Source organism: Choristoneura fumiferana, chromosome 10, assembly GCF_025370935.1.
Source record: "Choristoneura fumiferana chromosome 10, NRCan_CFum_1, whole genome shotgun sequence".
NCBI classification, from domain to species: Eukaryota; Metazoa; Arthropoda; class Insecta; order Lepidoptera; family Tortricidae; genus Choristoneura; species Choristoneura fumiferana.
The window spans coordinates 15,350,419-15,371,551 of NC_133481.1; the positions used below are offsets into that span (position 1 = coordinate 15,350,419).

Genomic DNA, 21,133 nt, shown 5'->3' on the forward strand with positions numbered 1-21,133 from the left:
CGGTTCAAATTGTGAAAACAGAAATTTTACATCGGGTCTCAGGAGGATAATCTCCGGCACTAAGTTTAGGGACCTCAAATTTGGTACGGGTGTTTATCATGCAACGTTAACGAAGATAACTTTGAAATTTCAAGAATTTCAATTGAAATGTCAGATAGATATATAATTAAATAGCTAACGCAAGCGACGCCACAGGTAATAGTAGTTTTGCGATACAACAATTTGTAAAGGCATGTTAAAATTGGGAAGAGCTCCGAAGCTATTTTTCTGACTCCCACTTAATCATAATCACCTAAAATGATCGATTAAGTAAATTTTTGTTCGATTCCCGCAGTTTTAATGCAGCCTGTTAACAGTTATCCATCATAAAGTTCACGTTGAAAATATAGAAAATACACTTAAAGGTATTTTACGTGCAAATTTCTCTGCATTATCATTTTCTTTATTTTTCTGTTCTCCTGATATTTTAATTCCTGTACTTTTTATTTGCACTTCTTCACTTAGTACTTTTGGAGTAAATATAAATGGCGTTTTGTGGACAGGATTTTGGGATTTTGAAGATCGATATTTTGTCAAACGTCCATTTTGATTATGATTTTAATCAGAACGAAGGTTAAGCTCTCGTATTTATGGAATCAGGCGAGGTAATGAAATATTAAATGTGAATGTTGAGATATATTTTCGGGAAAAAAATCCGTATATTGCGTCTGAGCGTTGTGTGTAGGAGTGGTGACGGAACAAAAACAAGATCAAGTGGGTGTAGTTCAAAAAACACGCGCAGTTACACGATTTTTTATTCTTTCGGATGGATTGTTGCTGTAAGATTTTGATGGCTTTTAAAGCTTCACTGAGAGAGAGACAAGAGAGATAGGCCGTTCAGCAATAGGAAAATTTTACTGAGAATGCCAAAGGGTCCCTCTGCTGAACCTACCTTGCAGGTGGTAGGACCTTGAGCAAGGTCCGCCCGGATTGCTACCACCATCTAGCTCGCTAATCCTGCCGTGGAACAGCAGTGCTTACACTTTTGTGTTTCAGCGTGGAGAGTAAGACAGCCGGTGAAATTACTGGCACTTGAGGTATCCCATCTTAAGCCTCTAGGTTGGCAACGCCTCTGCAATCCCCTGGTGTTGCAGGTGTCTATGGGCGGTGGTGATCTCTTACCATCAGGAGACCCACTTGCTCGTTTGCCATCCAGTCGAATAATAAAAAAAAACCTAGGACCCTGGGAATCAAGGAAGATTTTTGCAAGCAATTGGATTATTTTATTCTACATTGTTTCGGAAAGACGACGTTAGTTCTGACTGGCAAAAAAGGACTAGGAACTCAATCAGGTTGAGGTCTAATGGAAGAAACGCTAACTTACACGGAAAGTGTCGGTTAAAATTTAAACTACCGTGATACACTACACATTATATTAATCTGTCATCTCCCAGGATAACAGGATCAAAGGAATTTGGGCACAAATTTGTGCCTCCGGGAGAGGACAGGTTAAGGAGCAGCCACACTGCTGCTTGAAATACGGAATCGCAGTGACGTGCCGTAAACGTCAGGACATTACCGAACAAAATTCGTGCCGTTTACGGCTCGTCACTGTGATTCCGCACCGTTTGCGTATTTTAAGCAGCGATGTGGAAAGCTGCAAAAATACGATGAGTCACTGCGATTCCGTACCATCACCGTTTTTTAAGCAGTGGTATTATGGCCGCTCCTTTACTCGTCACTACGGCCTCTGCAATGTGATCGAAACAAATGTGTGAAAAAAAAACCCATCTTACGACTTCTTTGTTGAAAGCAACGTAGGTAATCAATATGCATATCAATCTGTCAAAGTGACCATCCAGTTAAAAAATCGGCTCGCTCCTCTTTCAGGTGAACCTTATGTAATATTGGACACGTCGGGGCCCAAATTAGCATAGAAATGGGCCTGTCCAGCCCACGACTGTTATCATTTGTAATTAAGCTGTCACCGCTTGTCTGAAAGATAATTTTCACCTACCCTGTCGAGCTTGCAAGATAGTGCTTGGAATGTTTGAGACCGGACTTTTCATTAAATTCGTAAACTAGACACGATAACTAGAAGTAACTTGGCTAAAATTGAAGTAGATAAGATTTGTAGGTTTATGCGTGTGAATAAAATTGTCGACCGGATGGCCAAGTGGTTAGAGAACCTGACTACGAAGCTTGAGGTTCCGGGTTCGATTCCCGGCTGGGGCACATATTTGTATGAATAATATGAATGCTTATTCTCGGGTCTTGGATGTTTAATATGTATTTAAGTATGTATTTATCTATATAAGTATGTTTATCCGTTGCTTAGTACCCCTAGTTCAAGCTTTGCTTAGTTTCGGACTAGGTCAATTGGTGTCAAGTGTCCCATGATATTTATTTATTTATATTTATTCAATAAGAACGCAGACTGTGTACCGTCAAAGCCCTATTTAACGCGGGTGATATTAAAAACGAAATATATGAAAGAATCTAGGGCCTAAATTTGATATATTTACTACCATTCTGAATTTTTTCACAATATAGGGTTAGTCGAGAAAAAAAAACACCCCCACTTTACGTCTATGGGAGGTACCGTATTTTTTTTTTATTTTTTTTGTACCACTGTCGGCGTGACTGATATGTATATTCATGTCAAATTACAGCTTACTAGTACAAACGGTTTCTGAGCTTACCCCCGGACTGACAGACAGACAGACGGACAGACATGGCGAAACTATTAAGGGTTCCTAGTTGACTACGTTCTAGTTGGTACGCAGCAGCAGTTTTAAGAAATCCTCTGGTATTATCTTTTTTTATCGCATAGGGGGAAAACGAGCAAACGGATCGCCTGATGATAATCGATTACCGTCGCCCATGGACACCTGCAACACCAGAAGAGTCACAAGTGCATTGCCGATCGTTATCTGTTACGAGCATTAGCTTTTTGCAGGTCTACAAGGAAACTTTATAATTTTGCTATATCCGTCCGTCCGGTTTAGCTTAGTTAGAGAGTGTTGGTGCTAGAACGAGCGTCACCGACATAGACAAGCGAATTTGCAATGGCAATGGGCAGGCCATGTTGGTGGTGTGTTTTTTTTTTTTTTTTTTTTTTTATTCGACTGGATGGCAAACGAGCAAGTGGGTCTCCTGATGGTAAGAGATCACCACCGCCCATAAACATGTGCAACGCCAGGGGTATTGCAGATGCGTTGCCAACCTAGAGGCCTAAGATGGAATACCTCAGGTGTGTATTTCATCCATAACAATTTTGCGCAAAAAACGTAACGCACGTTAATATCATAACAAGCTCTAAAACAGTTAATAGTAGATTATTGTCGGGGCCTGGAAGTAGGCGAATTGCTGGCTGAGTATGAGTATTAAACGGACGAGCTTGCGAGTCCATTTAACTAATACGAAGCCAGCAATTGCTATTCCAGCCGAGACTAATATAAAGCTTTTCTCAATAATGGTGAATAATTCTGAAATAGAATAAACTTTTTCTCAAAATATATTATAAAATTTAATTTTATTCCAATATTTTTCTTATGCTTTCCCGCCTTTTTTCATTAAAAATAAACTGCAGGTGTATTTTTCCACCGACAACACCACAAGCTATTTCAGACCCAATAGAAAAAGTCCGGAGTTCCAACAAAATATCTGATACCGGCCATTAGACTTGGCTGTATACGAATTGTGCCAACATTTCCATGGCCTTTTTAACTTTAAAAAAAATGTGACTGATTGCAGGCGCGCTAATTCATTATTGTCGAGCTAGCGCGCCTGCAATCTTTTTAACTTTTTAATTTTTCGCTGACCATAAACTATGCACTTCACCAACTATGCCTTCTTCTTCTTCTTTTTCTGATATATAAAGAATAATGTCAACTTTTACGGTCATTTTTGAGAAAATATAAATACTAAGGAGGTGTAAGTAACATAAAGGCCGTGTATAAAGCGCCAAAGTAGCACAAAGAGCCTGCTGGTATTATTCGGAAACCAGCGACGCAAGACCGCCGCGTATAATGGAAAATGCCTGTTTTATGAATATTCTCCTAGAATCGGAATTAAAACGTTAGTTTACTCCTCGGATTTCTTTTGAAATATTATAAGTGAAAATGTGATAAAGGAAAAACGTATGCTGTTGATGTAGCGTCTTTCATTGTGATTATATTATAGGTTACAAGGAAAAAATGAAATATTCAAACTCGATATTTTTTATGAAACAGGGTGCTCTCAGTTTTATTTTGGCGTTGAGTCTCCTTGAGGGCCAAAACACTAGCATTTTGCTTTTGAAATTTTGTATGAAGTGCTTTATAGATGTGGGGGCTTGCAGTTGAGAAGAAAACATTATTGACGACTGGAAAGGGAGGGCACAGAGCCGGACTCTTGCCGGCTCAAAAACACGGCTGCAAATCCCCGACTCCCTAGACCTTACTATGGGAAGGAGGCGTTTCTTATCTACCAAAAGATTCTTGCTTCAGCCATTTGCTAGAAAGTCGGGAGAAGAGCATCTATTATGTTTGCATTATTTAGTGTTTGAATAAAGTTTTTTATCTATCCATCTATTTATCTATCATCCTCCCGTTAGGCTTGGCGGGATGCTTGGGACAGTCTACTTATGTTGCTTTCCATTGGTTCCTTTGACCGACCCAAGCCCTTTTCTTCAGTGTTCATTCTTCAAGTACTTCAGTCAGTACCCATATTTTTTTTCAGACGCTTTAATTGCGTCGTAATATTGGGAGCACATTAAAGGCAATCTTGGTTAACGTCCCGTAGAAAATTGTCTAATGATTGAGGGTGGGAAATTATCAAGTGGACCACCTCATACTAAGTGAATGCCACCAATGGGCACTCACAACACCAGAGGATTGCGGATACCTAAAAGACTAAGTTAGATCTACCTCTACCATATGCCTGTAATATCATCGGCTCGTTAGGTAAAGCACACTTTTAGCGTGCCGTCCCTCTTTAGTGTAATACTTTAGAAAAAGACGGTGCGTCTAAACCATTCACGCTTAATCGCTGTGCATGCTAAGCCCTCTACGCTAGAATATAGCAGCGTTTGAACTGTGGTTAAACAGCAAGAGTAATAAGCATGTACACACAGACTTTGGAAATTGTTGAATTACTGGCACGTGAGGTATCCCATCTTAGGCCTCTAGGTTGGCAACGCGTCTGCAATACCCCTGGTGTTGCAGATGTTTATGGGCGGTGGTGATCTCTTACTATCAGGAGACCCACTAGCTCGTTTGCCAACAGTCGAATAAAAAATAATAATTGTAAAAGCAGTAGGTAGGCTTCATGCCAGAACACTGTACGTACAGTTTCTAAAACTTCTTAGTCCGTTCGGATTCGAATGATGGAGATCTAGCGTTTTCTTAGAAAATTGTCCGTCGTCTGTGTTCTAGTTCTAACTTTGTATAAAATACATTGTTAGAATTTACGACGCAATCTCTAGGAAGCACAAAATGTTCGACAATAAAGGTTATCTGTCGACAAAGTACAGGAATAGCATGGTTACCGTTTCCTAGGTTGTCGTAGTGCATCTCTATTTAATTATCTTAGTAAGAAAGAGATTACATACATTGTTCGTTGCTGCTGACCACAGGACTCTTGAATTTCATGAAGTGGTGCATCAGCAGAGCTCTACATCCTAGTAAGTCCTGATATTTTATAATGAGGTACTTTTACACTGACAGATTTCGACTTCACATACCTATATCCATAATACAGCTTTGTTAAAAGATGTAAGTTAAATTAAATAAGTATGTATTTTTTTTTATTCGACTGGATGGCAAACGAGCAAGTGGGTCTCCTGATGGTAAGAGATCTGAACACAGTTATTTCGTTGTACGGTTATAGATTTCCTACTTTATTATTATAAGCTCTGATCATACGTACTTTCGTACGTTGATTTGGTAATATCGGGTGGATAAATAAGTATACAAATAAATAAATAAATATCACGGGACAATTCACACCAATTGACCTAGACCCAAAGTAAGCATAGCAAAGCTTGTGTTATGGGTGCCAAGCAACGGATAAAAATAATTATATAGATAGATACATACTTAAATACATATTAAACACCCAAGACCCGAGGACAAACATTCGTATTTTTCATACACATATCTGCCCCGACACAGGAATCGAACCCGGGACCTCAAGCTTCGTAGTCAGGTTCTCTAACCACTAGGCCACCTGGTCGTCTAAACATAGGTATTATATATAACATACTTCTATATTCGGAAGTAGCGCAATAGGGAAAAAGTTTTTGTTCAGCAGTAGGGCATTATAAAAAGCAACTATAAAACAAGTAAGTACCTAAAGAAAAAACATACTTTTCATTTCTCATGCTCGTAAAGTTGGTATTTATGCTGGATCTAGGCGACATAAAATACTTTTTATGCTCTAGTGCATAAAGTGAAATCTTTGTCTTAGACCAAGGTAATCAGGTGTCAAGTCAACAGCCACAAACAAAAAAGTTTTATTTTTTATTTTATGTAAAACTAAAAATCAATAAATTCAATTAAAAGATACCAATAAAACTAAAACATTATAATCATATGGCAATCCATGAAAAATAAAAGGTACCCAGCTAGTGATCAATTATTTCCACGGTTGATATTTCATTTCCTCTCAATCGAAGTGAAAACCAGAGTTTAAAAATAAAATAAACCCATTTTTCCCTCGACGTGTCTATCCACCCTCGCCGTACTGGCTCGGCTGTATAAAAGGCTATTTTAAAAAATTAGAGCCTCTTGCCTTTTTAAATTATTAAATTTTTAAATTTAAAGATAAATATACAAAAAAGCAAAGGTAGGGTAAAAGCAGTGAGGTTATAATTAAATTAGTGTTAAAAAAATATTATTACAAAATCCAAGTACGGCCGCTGGCACAAATACCGCGCGTGACCATGCTTCGCGCGTGACTGACCTCACAGTAAGAACCCTTTAAACAGTACCGCAAGACTAATATTTTTAGGGTTCCGTATACTAAGTGTGACCATGTAGAATTCTATTGCTAAGTTTTTATAAGTTTGATGACCGGATAGCCATGTGGTTAGAGAACTTGACTACGAAGCTTGTTAGGTTCCAGGTTCGATCCCCGGCCGGGCAGATATTTGTGTGAATAAAACGAATGTTAAAAGCCAGCTCGCACCTCTGAGTTTTTCCAAATTCATGTGCGGAATCACATTTGAAATTTACCACGAGCTTTGCGGTGAAGGAAAACATCGTGAGGAAACCTGCACATACCTGCGAAGCAATTCAATGGTGCGTGTGAAGTTCCCAATCCGCACTGGGCCCGCGTGGGAACTATAGCCCAAGCCCTCTTGTTCTGAGAGGAGGCCTGTGCCCAGCAGTGGGACGTATATAGGCTGGGATGATGATGATGATGAAAACGAATGTTTGTTCTCGGGTCTTATATGTTTAATATTGTATTTATCTATTTAAGTATATATGTTTATCCGTTGCTTAGTAGTCATAGCACAAGATTTGCTTAGTTTGGGACTAGGTCAATTGGTGTCAAAAATGTCCCATGATATTTTATTTAATTCTTGACTGTCCGTTTGTCTGCCGGTTGCCTGTTACACGTGTCTAAAGCACCATTATAGACAGTTGAAATGTATACATAATGTACATCTATATTGTCCTTGGAACAATAAAATTAAAGGGTGGTCACCATTCAATAAGAAAAATATTATTATTTTTTAAGTTTTTTTTTTGTTTTTGTTTAAAGCACTGTATAGTAGCTTCCACTATGTTTGACTTTTAAACTCACTCTTTGTCGGACCCTAACTGATTGCTCCTCTCATCCACTTTAAGGTTGATTGGTAGATCTCTACCCATTTATTCTTATTACTACTCCAGGAATTTTGTTATCATAATATCGTCAGATTTACAAATAGGTCAAATTTCAAGTCAATCCTACCATTGTAAGTCCAAGTTACATGATTATTTTCACGTTAGGTAATAATTAATACGAAATATTTAATTATTTTCATGGCTATCACATTTAAAGTACATAAATAATTAAGTTTATTTTCACAAACTTAGAGTTGGAAACCTGAATAAAGTCCATTTTGCCGTCATTTGCGAAATTTCCATTAATTAATAAGTTTAATTTTAGTTTGTTACTACACACACACATACACAAACATCACGCCTGTATTCCCAAATGGGGTAGGCAGAGCACACGAAACGTTACCGCTTCGGAGCCACTTTTAGCAATTTAGGTTTTAAGTTTGGCAAAAACGGTAACGGTAGTTTGTTAATTGTTTGTTATTATTGTGTTGTAAGTTAAATTAACATGTTTTACTGTTTTTCTGTCATCTACTGTAGCGCTTCACTATTCCTCGCACGCTTCGCTCATCAGTTCAGACGCAGCCAGGCTTGCTCTCAACTGTACAGCTTAATAATAAACTTTAACAACTCTAAGAACAATTTTAAAGCTCGGCTGGAAGTAATTACGATGGTTTTGCTAGTACCGATTGGCATTCATTCTATACAGTTGTTTTGTTTTTATTTCCTCGATTTAGTTAATAGTTGAAACCAGTAAACTAGTTGCCACAAATGAGGATCAGGGGCCGTATTGTCTAAAGTGTAGGCGGTGGCGGTCACACTCATTGTCTATCTCTCATCCTATACCGTTTGACAGAAAGAAGTGAAAACTATTGCGATTGCGATATAGTAAAATTTTGTGACGACACCCCTGGAACTTAATATCTCTTTCTCTTTTTAATTATAATTTTCATATGTTTTATGTACAATAAAGAGGTAGAACACCAACAAAAACATATTAATTGTGTGATCGATCAGCATTTTTATCTAATCACGCGGGACCCAATTTAACCACGTATAGTTAAGAGATATATATTGTTCAGGTTGATCGCTGGGATCGGATTTAAATTTTGATCGCAGTAGGTTGTTAATATTATTTAATAGTACATCTGACTAAATCTAGTTTACAAGAGAGTTCAGCAGGGAAGGCTAACCAGGCGGGAGTCGGGGCGCGTTGATAGGCGCGTGGCAATTAAGGTGGTTCTGTACCGACTGGCGTCCGTTGCCACCCGCTTGGTTAGCTAAAAATGCTGACCACACAATAAGTCGGAAAGACGCATTATCTGGAAAAATCAGATAAAGGCAAAAGAGATCAATGGGGAAAAGGTTAATGGGAAGAAACTCTGTGCTCTCGCAGACAACAAGCTTCTCATTTATAAATATATGGGGTCGCCAGTAAGAGCAACATAGCGTGCCTGCAAAGGGTTCAAACCAATAAATTAAGGACCATAACAAATGCTCCGTGGTTCGCAAGGAACGATTAAATACACGAATATGTGAACATGGCAACCGTGGCAACAGAGGTTGAACGCTATAAAGAACAACTTCTTACACCTCATCTGATTATAGTCTGGCGATTGATTGCAGATTTAAAAAAAAAAACTCAATAACTATGTGGCAAGGGTGTCGCCATAAAATTTTACTGTTCCAATTTGCAGTGCAAGAACAGAATTTTGTTGTACAAAATAAATCCTCCTTTTTTCTGTCACACTTACTACTGCATAATTATCCTCTGCGGCTTACGAGCATGTAGATTTTAATGAACCTATATATTTTGATTACTTTATTTACTATCACATTAAAGTACAGCGTGCGCGCGGGCTAAATGCAGCCCAATGCAGCTTGAGGAATGCGCTACTGCGCTAGTGCCATGACCTAATTATGTAATTAGTGATACAAATGTCGCTCAATTATTTTCAGAACAATACAAAAAACTAGTCTTTCCGTATCTGGTATATAAATTTTGAGTGTATGTTAATATTGCCAATGATGAATGATCAGTGATTTGAGTGTATGTATTGCTATGGAGTGCAAATTCTTTGCTTTGCAAAAACATACACCAAAATATAATCGATACCAGTAAAACAGGTCTAACCTTCATCCTGGTACCAACATAATAGTCTTCGCACATGGAAACCAACACATTTTTCGCAATATATTTAAACACAATAACACCCTCGTCATAACAGACCTTTTGAACCCTGAGATAAGGTAACAAAATACCTTGAACTTTTAAATCGATAGTCGATATCGTAAAGCACATTATTCACGCTCACAAAACGATTCCATTCCGATATCGGGAGCGGAAACTACGGGATTCACACTGACACTTGTCAATCAATAAAGTTCCTTGAGCCTACCAGAGGCTTTCGATAAAAGTTGGGGAATGTGTGTAGGCATGAAATAAACAGAAAAGTCGCTGCGGTAAAAATATGCTGTGGCTAAAAAATAATTTAGAGACAGATATTTACAATAGAGTGGATCTGCTAATAAGCATGCTAGTACCTGCAGTACCTGTATGCCACTAAATAAGCACCGGACCGGGAGACAAGATGTCAGTTAAGTAGGCCTCCAACAAGATGGAGCGACGACTTGGTTAAGATCGCGGGATCGCGGTGGGTGCGGAAAGCACAAGACCGGTCTGAGTGGAGAGCCTTGGGGGAGGCCTATGTCCAGTAGTGGACGTCTTTCGGCTAACATGATGATGATGATGATGAATAGTAGCACGTGTCCTATACACACATGCTAGTTGGTAGCATTTGCTTTATAGTAGCATGCTTTCGTGCTAGTAACTAGCATGTGCAGTATCGTAAACGCAGCGCAGTGCAGGACGTCCAGCAACGAGATGGTCGGATGACCTGGTTAAAGGCGCGGGTTCCCGGTGGATGCAGGACACTTCCAACATACGCAACTGGAAGCATTATGTCCAATAGTGGATGGACATCCTATGACTGATATGATTAAGTAAATAAGTAAGTAAGTAAATCTTTATTGATGATGAAAATAGAGTTTGAGTAATGCTTCTTTGAAAAATGTTTATTAGTAAAATCTGATGGGTGGATTTTTTGAGAAGTTCAGTGTTCTGATCTTGGAAGACGTATATTTTTGAAATGTAACCAAACCTAATACAGGTTTAGCTACATTTGTTTATCTTGTTTACCTAGGAACCAGAATCTTTGTTCGTTTAATCTTTTCTAATTCAATTTATTGTTCTCGATATCTAAAGGAATCGATCTAACTAACCAATCCAATTATGACACAAAAAGAGACGAATGTTTGTCGCGTAATTGTAATGGAACTATAAAATTGGGATCACCTAATTTCCCTGTGGTATAAGTATCATAATAAAACGTATAGTATGTGTCTATGACTAAATAAAACGAATCAGGCATAGCCTAATTTTTCTTAGTGTGATCTTTAGTGATATAGGTATTAATACAACAAACAAAATGAAATTTGGTCCTTTTCAACAATTTTCAAAGGAACTTCATGAATGTTACCCATCAAAAGTGCTGGCAGTTTCAAAGACATGAAGTGAATAATGTTGACCTTCAATGTGCTGTGGCGGTAAGGACTGAAAGAAAGGAATTTACCAACTTCTCAATATAATGTAGCTATCGATTACAGAACTTTATTCCCGTTAAAACTTTGTTTGATTCATAGACTTCCTGGTCGAAGAATGAATTGATTTTGCTGGAAATAACAACGCCGTGACGAGGTTGGCTTGCGAAAATTTATAACATTTATTTATAACCTGAACAGGAGTTTCTGTCTAAAAGTGAAGTCGTAATTTATAGATTCAGGAGATATTTGGTTGAAGTCCAGATATATTTTAAACAATTGAAGTATTCTTACGACCGGATGGCCGAGTGGTTAGAGAACCTGACTACGAAGCTTAAGGTCCCGGGTTCGAATCCCGGCCGGGGCAGATATTTGTATGAATAATACGAATATTTGTTCTCGGGTCTTGGATGTTTTTAAGGCGCGTTTCGGCGCGACACCGTGCGCGCCGCCGGCACCGCAAGCAACGCGCGCTCCCGGGGCCGGAGCTGGACGCGGGGGACGTCAGGGACGCGCAGTCGTAGTACTGTACGAACTAGTTGGATAACGTCCGACTCTCCGCGCAACAAACGGCAGACCGTGACGAGAAGATTGTTATTTCGCCTCACCTCCAGGGAGTTAAAATCCAGGCAACCCAGTAAAAATTTTGTGGGATACAAATACGGATAATATCCAAACATTTTCTTGTAGAGAAACCTAAGAAAACACTTCTGTATTTTTTCTAAGAGTAAAGCATATGTGGCTTCATATGGATTCCAAATAAGAGAAGACGCCTCCAATTTACTCCGCACTAAGGCATTAAAAAGTAGTTTTATTACTCCGGGTTCATGGAAATCCCTGCAATTACGGAGCACGAAACCCAGCCTTTTGTAGCAGTTACTGGCAAGTGCACGAATATGCTCATGGAAGGTGAGGCGCGTATCAAACACTACACCTAGATCCTTTATATAGTAGACACGATCAATGACATTGTTGTCAAGGAAGTATTGCGCATGCAAAGGGGCAAAACTTCGCCCAAATGTACACACGCAACACTTCGCCGTATTAAACGACAGCTTGTTGACTATACTCCACTTCAACACGGAATCAATATCTTCCTGCAAGGAATGACAGTCCGCTACATCCTTCACACCATAAATAAGCTTGAGGTCGTCAGCATACAGAAGGCACTAAGCATTACGAACCACAGATTCTAGGTCGTTAACCATCAGGCCAAATAAGAGAGGCCCCAACACGGAACCTTGGCTGACGCCAGAACGAGTGTGATATCGTTCTGAAACGAAACATCCATGTTGAACATATTGTTGACGATCACGTAGGTGCTAATAACAGTTTCCCTTAACCACGCAAAAGGTCAACGGCCTTGAAGTAAAGGTTCAGCTATCTACAGTGTGATTTCATTAAGCTAACTAGTCCCCCCCAAATTAAGGACACCAATACGTAGCTAATGAACTCGAAACCGTATTAAGGTAATGCGCATCTAAACTGGAATAACCTTTATCATTCGACGGAACGACGTCGTATTCGCGAAACCTGAAATTTGATTTTATGACATCATCCTGTTATCGTGGCGGGGCAGGCTGAAAACGACGGAGTTCAGGTTCGTTATGAATTCTGTGTCATAGGCAGAATTTGATTTTTTTTTCATCACGGCGTTTTTGAATGTCTGAGTCTAATGACAGGGTTGTCAGTGAGAAAAAAATATTAAAAAAAAATGCTTTCGTTCACATCACATCAGTCGATAAAAACGAAACCGTTATTATATCACTTTGGTGTTCGCTCGTCTGTCAAAACTCTTTTTCTCAGGAATACATGGAGGTATCAATCTGAAATTGATATAAAACACCAACTTGGAGCGTGAAAATATCATACTTCTAATCTAAGTCAACACCGTTTCCATACAAATGGCCGGAGAATCAAAACCTGTAGTCCTAAAATCTTGTAATTTGGTGTGGGTGTTTTTCATGCAACGTTAATGAAGACCACGTAATTTTTCTGAACTTCAACGGGAATTCAGTAAATAGGACGTTACAATTCCGTAAATCCAATTCGACTGCCAAATCCAATTATTTAAGCGAGTAAAGCTGAGGTAAAAAATAATATTTTAGTAAAAATTCTATACTCTAGTGAATCTGGATGAAGAAGCTGGATCGTCCCACTTAATGAACACTCCACATGAAACCTGAAAACAATAAGGAACATCAGAACCTCATTAGTGGATGCCTTTATCACAAAACATCTTTGCTCAATTAGTACATGAATATTAACACTTCACTGTATATCGTAATCAATTTAGCATTATTATTCTCAAGAACTATATTAAGTTTAGTATACATTAAAAGCTTTTTGAGCACTAAGCAACGCACTGGGGTAAGTTCAGGTATCTACTTTAATACCACAGACATTTTAAATTCGCTTCGGCGTTACTTCTCTTAGGTACTTCTTGTTCTTGACAACCCTAGCGAAATCTTAGTTTTTTTTTTAATATCTCGATGGTTGATGCATAATTCGTTTCCTTTAATTTAAAAATTCTAAGAGTTGAAATGTCGATTCATCATCAATACGTATAAAATTCCTTAGTTTCGTGAAAAACTGACGAAATCATAAATTTGAGTGTCCTAGAGAAGCTTGAGTAACTAGAAATAATCTTGCTATAATATTGTAGTAGGTATTGCATGCTATTTATTGTGCAACATTTCTAGAAGTGACTCATTCATCATCAATGGAAAAAAAACCGGACAAGTGTAAGCCGAACTTGTACACAAAGAATTCCATAACATGCTGTGTGCCTAGCTAATAAATATAAAGGGATTTATTTTATTCTCATTATTTGTAAACATCTAGGCTTACCACACAAACTTAAATATTTCAAGTGTTTGCCTGTAGGGTACCTTAAGTTTTTTAGGATTGTCCATATTTTATTTTTTATCGATAGTAGACTTATTATAGCTCACTCCTGTAGATAGTTTTTTTTCACTTTCCTTTTTTTTGTAAAAATAAATTGAAACTTTATTTCGGCAAACCACACATTTCGTGAGATTAATAGGTTATGTGCCTTGGTCTGTTTGATTTAAAAAAAAGGTCGGTTTCACAGCCTGTCAGTTGTCAAAATGTCGCCGTACGTGTGTGTGTACGATGTGTCGTTGTAGGTCGACATTTGACAAGTGACAGACGATAATATAATCTCTTTTTTTATCAAACAGACCAAGGCACAGAACCTATTAATCTCACAAAACGTGTGGTTTGCCGAAACAAAGTTTCAATTTATTTTTATAAAAAAACTGGCCAAGAGCGTTTCGGACACGCCCAAAATAACGTTCCGTAGACATTACGAAAAAATTAAGTAATATTTTTCTAAGGATTTCGTATTTTATACGGAATCTTCCAAGTTTAGGTATATTTTATACCTTAGGCAGCTATTTAAAACTACCATCCTGAATTTTTTCAAATTTTTCCACCAACCTGTTTAGATTTTAAAGGGGGGGGGGACGCTCGATTTAAATTTGATTAAAGTTGAATATTTCGCAAAAAATAAATGAATCGAAAAATTGTCTTAGCAAACTCCTAATGGTTTTAGAAGACCTATCTAACGATACCCCACACTATAGGGTTGGATGAGAAAAAAATCACCCCCACTGTAGGTACTAGGTACGTCTATGGGAGGTACCCTAAAAAAATTTTTTTAAAATTTTTTTATTGTACCATTTTGTCGACATAGTTTACATATTATATATCCGTGCAAAATTACAGCTTTCTAGCATTGATAGTCCCTGGGCAAAGCCGCGGACGGACAGACAGACAGACAGACATGGCCAAACTATAAGGGTTCCGTTTTTCCCATGTTGGCTACGGAACCCTAAAAACAGTCACCCTAAAACGGGCCGGACGGATTGGGATAAAATTTGATAGCTAAATGTCCAGGTGGAATTAAAAGTTGGACGGTAGGAATAATTAATAGGTAGGTTACATTTATGGATGATGCCACTGTAAAGGCGCCTTTGGATAGGGAACCCTAAAAACACAATAGGTAGTTGCTTTAAAGTAGTAGCCTAAACTAAATTGTTAGCAAGTAGGTATACAAACTGAATACCTACTTCCGTAAATTATCTCTAGTAATTGCACGCAACTTAGCACTCATTTGTCGAACTAAAGCGTGACAAAAACTGAATGTTTATTCAAGTAAGTGGTTATATAATAAAAAGCAGGGGAAAAAACTGAGGCGTGTATTCTTACCTCACAGCAATTATTTAAAAAGTGCCCTGTTTAAGATGGACATAATCCATAGCGAGTTAGTAACAGTAGTGTTAATGGGGTTTTATTGTTATTTTGGTTTTGCAATGTATCAATTAAATAAATGAAAACCTGAAAATAGTTTATTCAGAATCGAGAATTAAATAGATTTAACTATATTTTGAAGCAGGTTGTATTTTTTAGATCCCTTTTTTTCACTGTACCCAGTCTAAAAGTTACAAATGTTTTAGCGAGGTGCCTTATTTAGATGATTTATTGCTGGCTGTTTTTCTGTAAATTTCAACAACACCCTGTTTGTGTTTAGCTAAGAAATCTTAAGAAATGACGTGCTGTCTTGGGTTCTAACTGTTTTGGCGTAATCTTGTGTCTAATTACCACCACGCCGAAACTCAAATAGCACAATCTCGTTTGTACGAAACTCGTATGGCATAATTTTGTTTGGACTAATGCTTTGTGTGGTGTAAGGGTGTAAGTTATGTGTGGGGTCACAGTTATAACCTCCTAACCTACAATACAATACAATATAATAATTCTTTATTGCACACCAACACATAGCAAGCACTACAGAAAACAGGTATATACACAGAGTCTTTCTGAGGTAAGCAATAGGCGGCCTTATCGCTTCAGAGCAATTTCTTCCAGGCAACCTTTACAACTATTCTGTTAAAAAATTCTTCTGGGTTTGCGATGATTTCCTTGTGTGAAATTATGTTAAATGACTCTTATGCCAAGTACAATACAATACAATGACTCTTTATTGTACACCAGAAATAGTAAACGATACAGAAAATATGTACATACCTAAGTACCTTTTATACGAAGTAATCATTTTGCTAAAGAAGTTTATGCGATACGTAATTAGTGAGCTTTGGACAAACAAGGTAGCCGCTGTGTTGTGTAACATTGGCTATCAAAAAAAACTCATGCGATAATTTTCTATCGGTTTGACAATAAACGCCTGTCCTTCAATGCCTACAGCAATGATTTTCTGGTATTACGCATCCAGTAAATTAGTCTCTGCAGATATTTTATAAAAGGCCGCCTAATGTCACGTAGTTCAGTGTTGAAGTATCCATCAATCATGTATCGTGTATTAGTTTTTGTTGTTGTGCTGGCTGTGGTTTCGGTAAGGATTTCAGATTTCAAGAATCAAAGGTTTGGGGTGGGCGTTTCTGCTTCAATAAGACAGTTAGATAATGTTATAGTATAAAAATTGTGGTGGCAAAACCATTGAAACGAAATTAAACTTTAAGTAGTTTCAAAAACTAGCAGTGGCACTGCTAGCTGTGTACGCCGCCCCAACAGTAGGTTTGATGGCGCAGGCAACGCAAATTCTGAGAATCCTTTTGATGGTACACCATATATATTGATGACGGATTTTTTAAACGAGAAACGCGCGAGGCTCCTTAGACCGCGAGGCCGGGGGAGGCGGCCTACGTCGACGAGGCCTACCACCACCTCTGGCAGGGTACTAACCCTAGGCAGCACTAGTGCTGAACGCACGCCACAAAGTGACAGTATGGACGATAAAAGGAATATAGAAAATTATTATAAATTTGCTTCAACTGACATTATTTCCGTAATTATAATAGCTGGAGTCTGTAAATTTTTAATAACAACTAAGTAAATGCAAATAATAACAACTAAAAACTTCGTTGTTTCCTGTGGCAAAAGTTTTATTACAAATTTAAATCCTGTGCAAACAAAGTCCTGGGCAAAAGCTAGGACTCATAAGTTGAAGATCTTTTGTGGCGAACAGGTGTTCTTTCATTTGCATTCCGATTGTCAGAATCTCTGAAAAAAAAAACACGGAAACTAAAAATAGGGCGAGTTTGGGAATCGAATGCGATGAAATAAGTATAATTATGTTCTTAATCAAAATTTTGATTGTTATTTCAGGCCGATTCCGACGATGACAAAAAAAAATGCCATAGAATTGGACACCCTGTAAGTAAAAATATGTCTTGTATATCTTGATTTTCATTGTGCAGACAGATATTAGCAGTAAAGTTTAATATAATTTCATTACGTAACTTACTCGTTTTTGATTCAAAAAACAAGACGAGCAAAGCAAGGAGAAGTGTTAAGTTAGGTTAACACAACACAGAGAGATTCGTTTATTTTGTAAATACAGTGGCGCAGCGTCAGATATTTCCGTGGTAAAGCCGAAGTAAAGATCGCGCATATTCTTCATAAAAACTTTGCGTCCTGTTGTCGTATTTTGTCAATACTGGGCAAGCCGGTGGGAATGGGGTTCTATGGCTTCAACACTGGTAACTATACAAATCGATCAAAAGGCGAAACACTGTTCGAGTAAACGTTAAGAATTTTTACTAATCAATATGCGAAACAAAGCACTGCACGTAGTTTTCGGCTAATTAACTTGTACGCCAATTGAATCTGATGCATAAAGTTGAGTTGCATGTTACTTTGCGTAACAAGTTACCTACTCGTAGTTCGATGAATCTACAAAACGCCACTCGGTGAAATGTTTTCTGCCAAGTGAATATCTGCTAAACGTTTGTCGGCGAAACAATGTACCTATCTCTTGTATCTGCAATAATAAGTTCCTGCATTTCAAATGTTTTTGATCGTTTGATTAGATATTAGGTTTTTTTTTTCAGGGAACCATGCGTTGCTGTAAATCCGAGTTGCAGTTGCCAAAAAGAGAGACAGCTGAGTTGAAGGAATGCTTTGAAATACCTCCCCAACCACATTCTGTGAGTCTTCGTTGCTTTAAAAATTGTTACTGTTATTAAGTGCTTATATCATTCTCGTATTATTTCACCATTTTTTGGGTCATTTTACTTAACTACCTAAACATTTAACAACAAATTTATTAAGATTGTTTTTTTGGAATCTTTTTGTATTTTTTATTTCAATTCCAAATTTTTTGTTACTTTTACGGTCATCCCGTAAAACCCATATCGAAAATATAGTTCCGATGGGGTGCTGAAAGTTTCTCGATGAGGGCTACAGCATAGATGTCGCTAGTGTCGCTGCTTAAGTGACTAATTAAGAAAACAAACAAGCTGAGATATGTGGTGCATAGGAGAAATTCTTGTCTGTATCACTGTCCACGTGGCACGGAATGCCGAGGACCTGGGTTCGATTCCCAGCGCTGGTCTTATTTTTCTGGTTTTTCTATGCATCTATATTTCAGTTTGTATTATCGATAACAAAATTGTTAATGGCCAAGAAAAAGTGATCCACTGACATCATAATGAGGGTTTGTCGACTGGCGAAATATCATGGACAGGGTTTCATTGGGTTCAATGAAATCGGTGTCTTTTCTACTAACCTTGAACAGTAAAGACGTGTCGTCAGCAAACATAACTATGCCCGACTTTTGGCTTACCATATAAGTTAGGTCATTTACATAAATAAGATACAGGAATGGGGCAAGAATGGATCCTTGTTGCACCTTGAGGCAATTTAGGCTCTTTAACAATATTTTGATTGTGGTCAGCAAAAAACCAGTGGCTTCAGAGACGATTTTTGCCAAATTAATGTCATTCATTCATGTCATTGACACATTCGGATGAAGAACTGTAATTTCTGAGTAGTTTAAAATATTTGTAACGTTATACATACCTCCTTTGTCTGTCGATTCATCTGCGGATTATAATATCGTGTGCATCGATCGTTTTGTGACATAGCCTCTGTAGACCGTGTAGCTGCTTCAACTGCGCTGCCGCGACTACTAAGCTAATGCGACTGCGAGCGCCGTGCATGCATTGCGCGCGGTTTTACTCCCCGCTACCCCTCCAGTCCCCGCTGACGTCTATAGTACATCGCCCCCGCCACCGCGTTTCATTCCTAGGGAGGGTCGCGCACGAAGTTATCGGACTATAGTTATAGACTTTACAATAGAACTCCTAAGAAACGTAATCGTTTTAAAAAATATAGAGGGAGTATTGCTTGGCAGCAGGATATGATATATGTACATGAGTAAGATAGTGGCAGCGATCGGGTAGAACTTTGCAAAAGGTCTTATCATTCAGCTCATATTTAATGAAATAAAGCTGGATAAGTCACACGTTTATTTAATTAAATATGAGTGAGTCTTACGGTAGTTTCATATTCAGTCTTATCACCCATTTAGTTAAAAATCAATGTTTTCCAACAGTGTGAGCATGATATATGCATCGGAAAGAAACGTGGATACGCTTCAGATGATGGGACCGTTGATAAGGCTGCGTTTGAAAAGACGATCTCGGAGGATTTCTCGTCGATGCCATCTCTACTAGAGGCCGTGAAAGACAATTGCCTCACAGGAGATTTGGACGCCTTCGGGCCACCTGATGCTTGCGAACTGGTCAAACTTAAACACTGTCTAGATATGCAAGCTATCAATGTAAGTATGAAATTTACTAATAGACTCGAAAAAAAAACGATCTCTTGTAATGCTTGGATTTGAATGAAATTTTACGTAGTCCAAAAAAAAATCACCCATACCGAGTTTGAAGGAAATGCAATTATGTAGTCTTTATTCAGCCGTTATTTGATAAAATAGATGGTTTATTGTGCACTTGGCTGTTTTTTTTTAATAAACAAAGGAACGTTATAGTGGGTGTACTAGCTGCCCCTTTGGTTTGGCACGGGTGCACAAATGAAAAAAGAGACCAAATTTCCCTAATAAGCGTGGAGATTTGTTTAACTCTAAATTTATATACATTGTTTCTCACACAAACTTAAAAATTACAACACAAGTAAAACGAATTAGCTAAACAGATGCTGCCGTTTTGAAGTGATGTGCACATACATTCAGCAATTGAAAATGAAAAAGTTTATTCGAGACACACAAATAATGGATAAAACAAAAAAAAGTAAAATAAATCAAAATGAGAATACAAAATACTAAAAAATTGTTTTATATATAGTTAATGACTATGTAATTTTTATTTCAGGATTGCAAGGAATGGGATGACAATGGTCCCTGTGCTGGTATCAAGGATTTGGTCAAAGAATGCGCAAAGTTAATGTCCTAAACATGTAAATCGTCTTTTATCAGTTTCTTCGAAAGATAAATGAACTATTTTAACTGCAATAAAAATTGTGTCACTGGTGTGTACGTTTTTTGGTTTACATTTTTTGGCTTTACTCCATGTAGCTATTTATTTAAAAATGGCGTTATCAAATCATACAATAGGATTTTCACTCACTTCTCATGAATATTGTCAGTAAAAAGGCTTTTTATAAAATCTAATTAATTTGTCTAGAATTTTATTGTTTAAATTTTAAGCTATAGTATCGATTTTAGGAAAAAAATAATTATCTGATGACGTTTTTGCTGGTTTGGCTAATGAAAAATATAATTTAAGCATTAATTTGTCAGTGTATGTTAGAATAATTTTCGAATCCGATAAATTGTTTTATTTCTGCTTATTTAAAGATCTATGAGTAGTTATCAAGTTTTTATTAGCTTCTTGCTAAACTACATTATTAAAACAAATATATTTTTATCGAAATTTTCCTTGCACCCTAATAAG

General features: G+C 37.7%; 1 protein-coding gene across 1 annotated transcript; it reads left to right on the forward strand.

Moving 5' to 3' along the window:
- Positions 1-16,684: 16,684 nt before the first annotated feature.
- LOC141431636 (uncharacterized) lies at positions 16,685-20,716 on the forward strand. Its single transcript, XM_074092814.1, has 5 exons — positions 16,685-16,767; positions 17,541-17,588; positions 18,266-18,361; positions 19,771-19,998; positions 20,552-20,716. The coding sequence occupies exons 1-5, from the start codon at positions 16,687-16,689 to the stop codon at positions 20,630-20,632; spliced, it is 534 nt and encodes a 177-aa protein (XP_073948915.1). The 5' UTR covers positions 16,685-16,686; the 3' UTR covers positions 20,633-20,716.
- Positions 20,717-21,133: the final 417 nt, after the last annotated feature.

Excerpts from the sequence above, each read along its gene's own strand:
- LOC141431636 (XM_074092814.1), top strand. The coding sequence starts at position 16,687 with ATGTCACGTAGTTCAGTGTTGAAGTATCCATCAATCATGTATCGTGTA. Across the intron at positions 16,768-17,540 it reads TTGTGCTGGCTGTGGTTTCG|GCCGATTCCGACGATGACAA; the intron begins GTAAGGATTTCA and ends TTGTTATTTCAG. Across the intron at positions 17,589-18,265 it reads GCCATAGAATTGGACACCCT|GGAACCATGCGTTGCTGTAA; the intron begins GTAAGTAAAAAT and ends TTTTTTTTTCAG.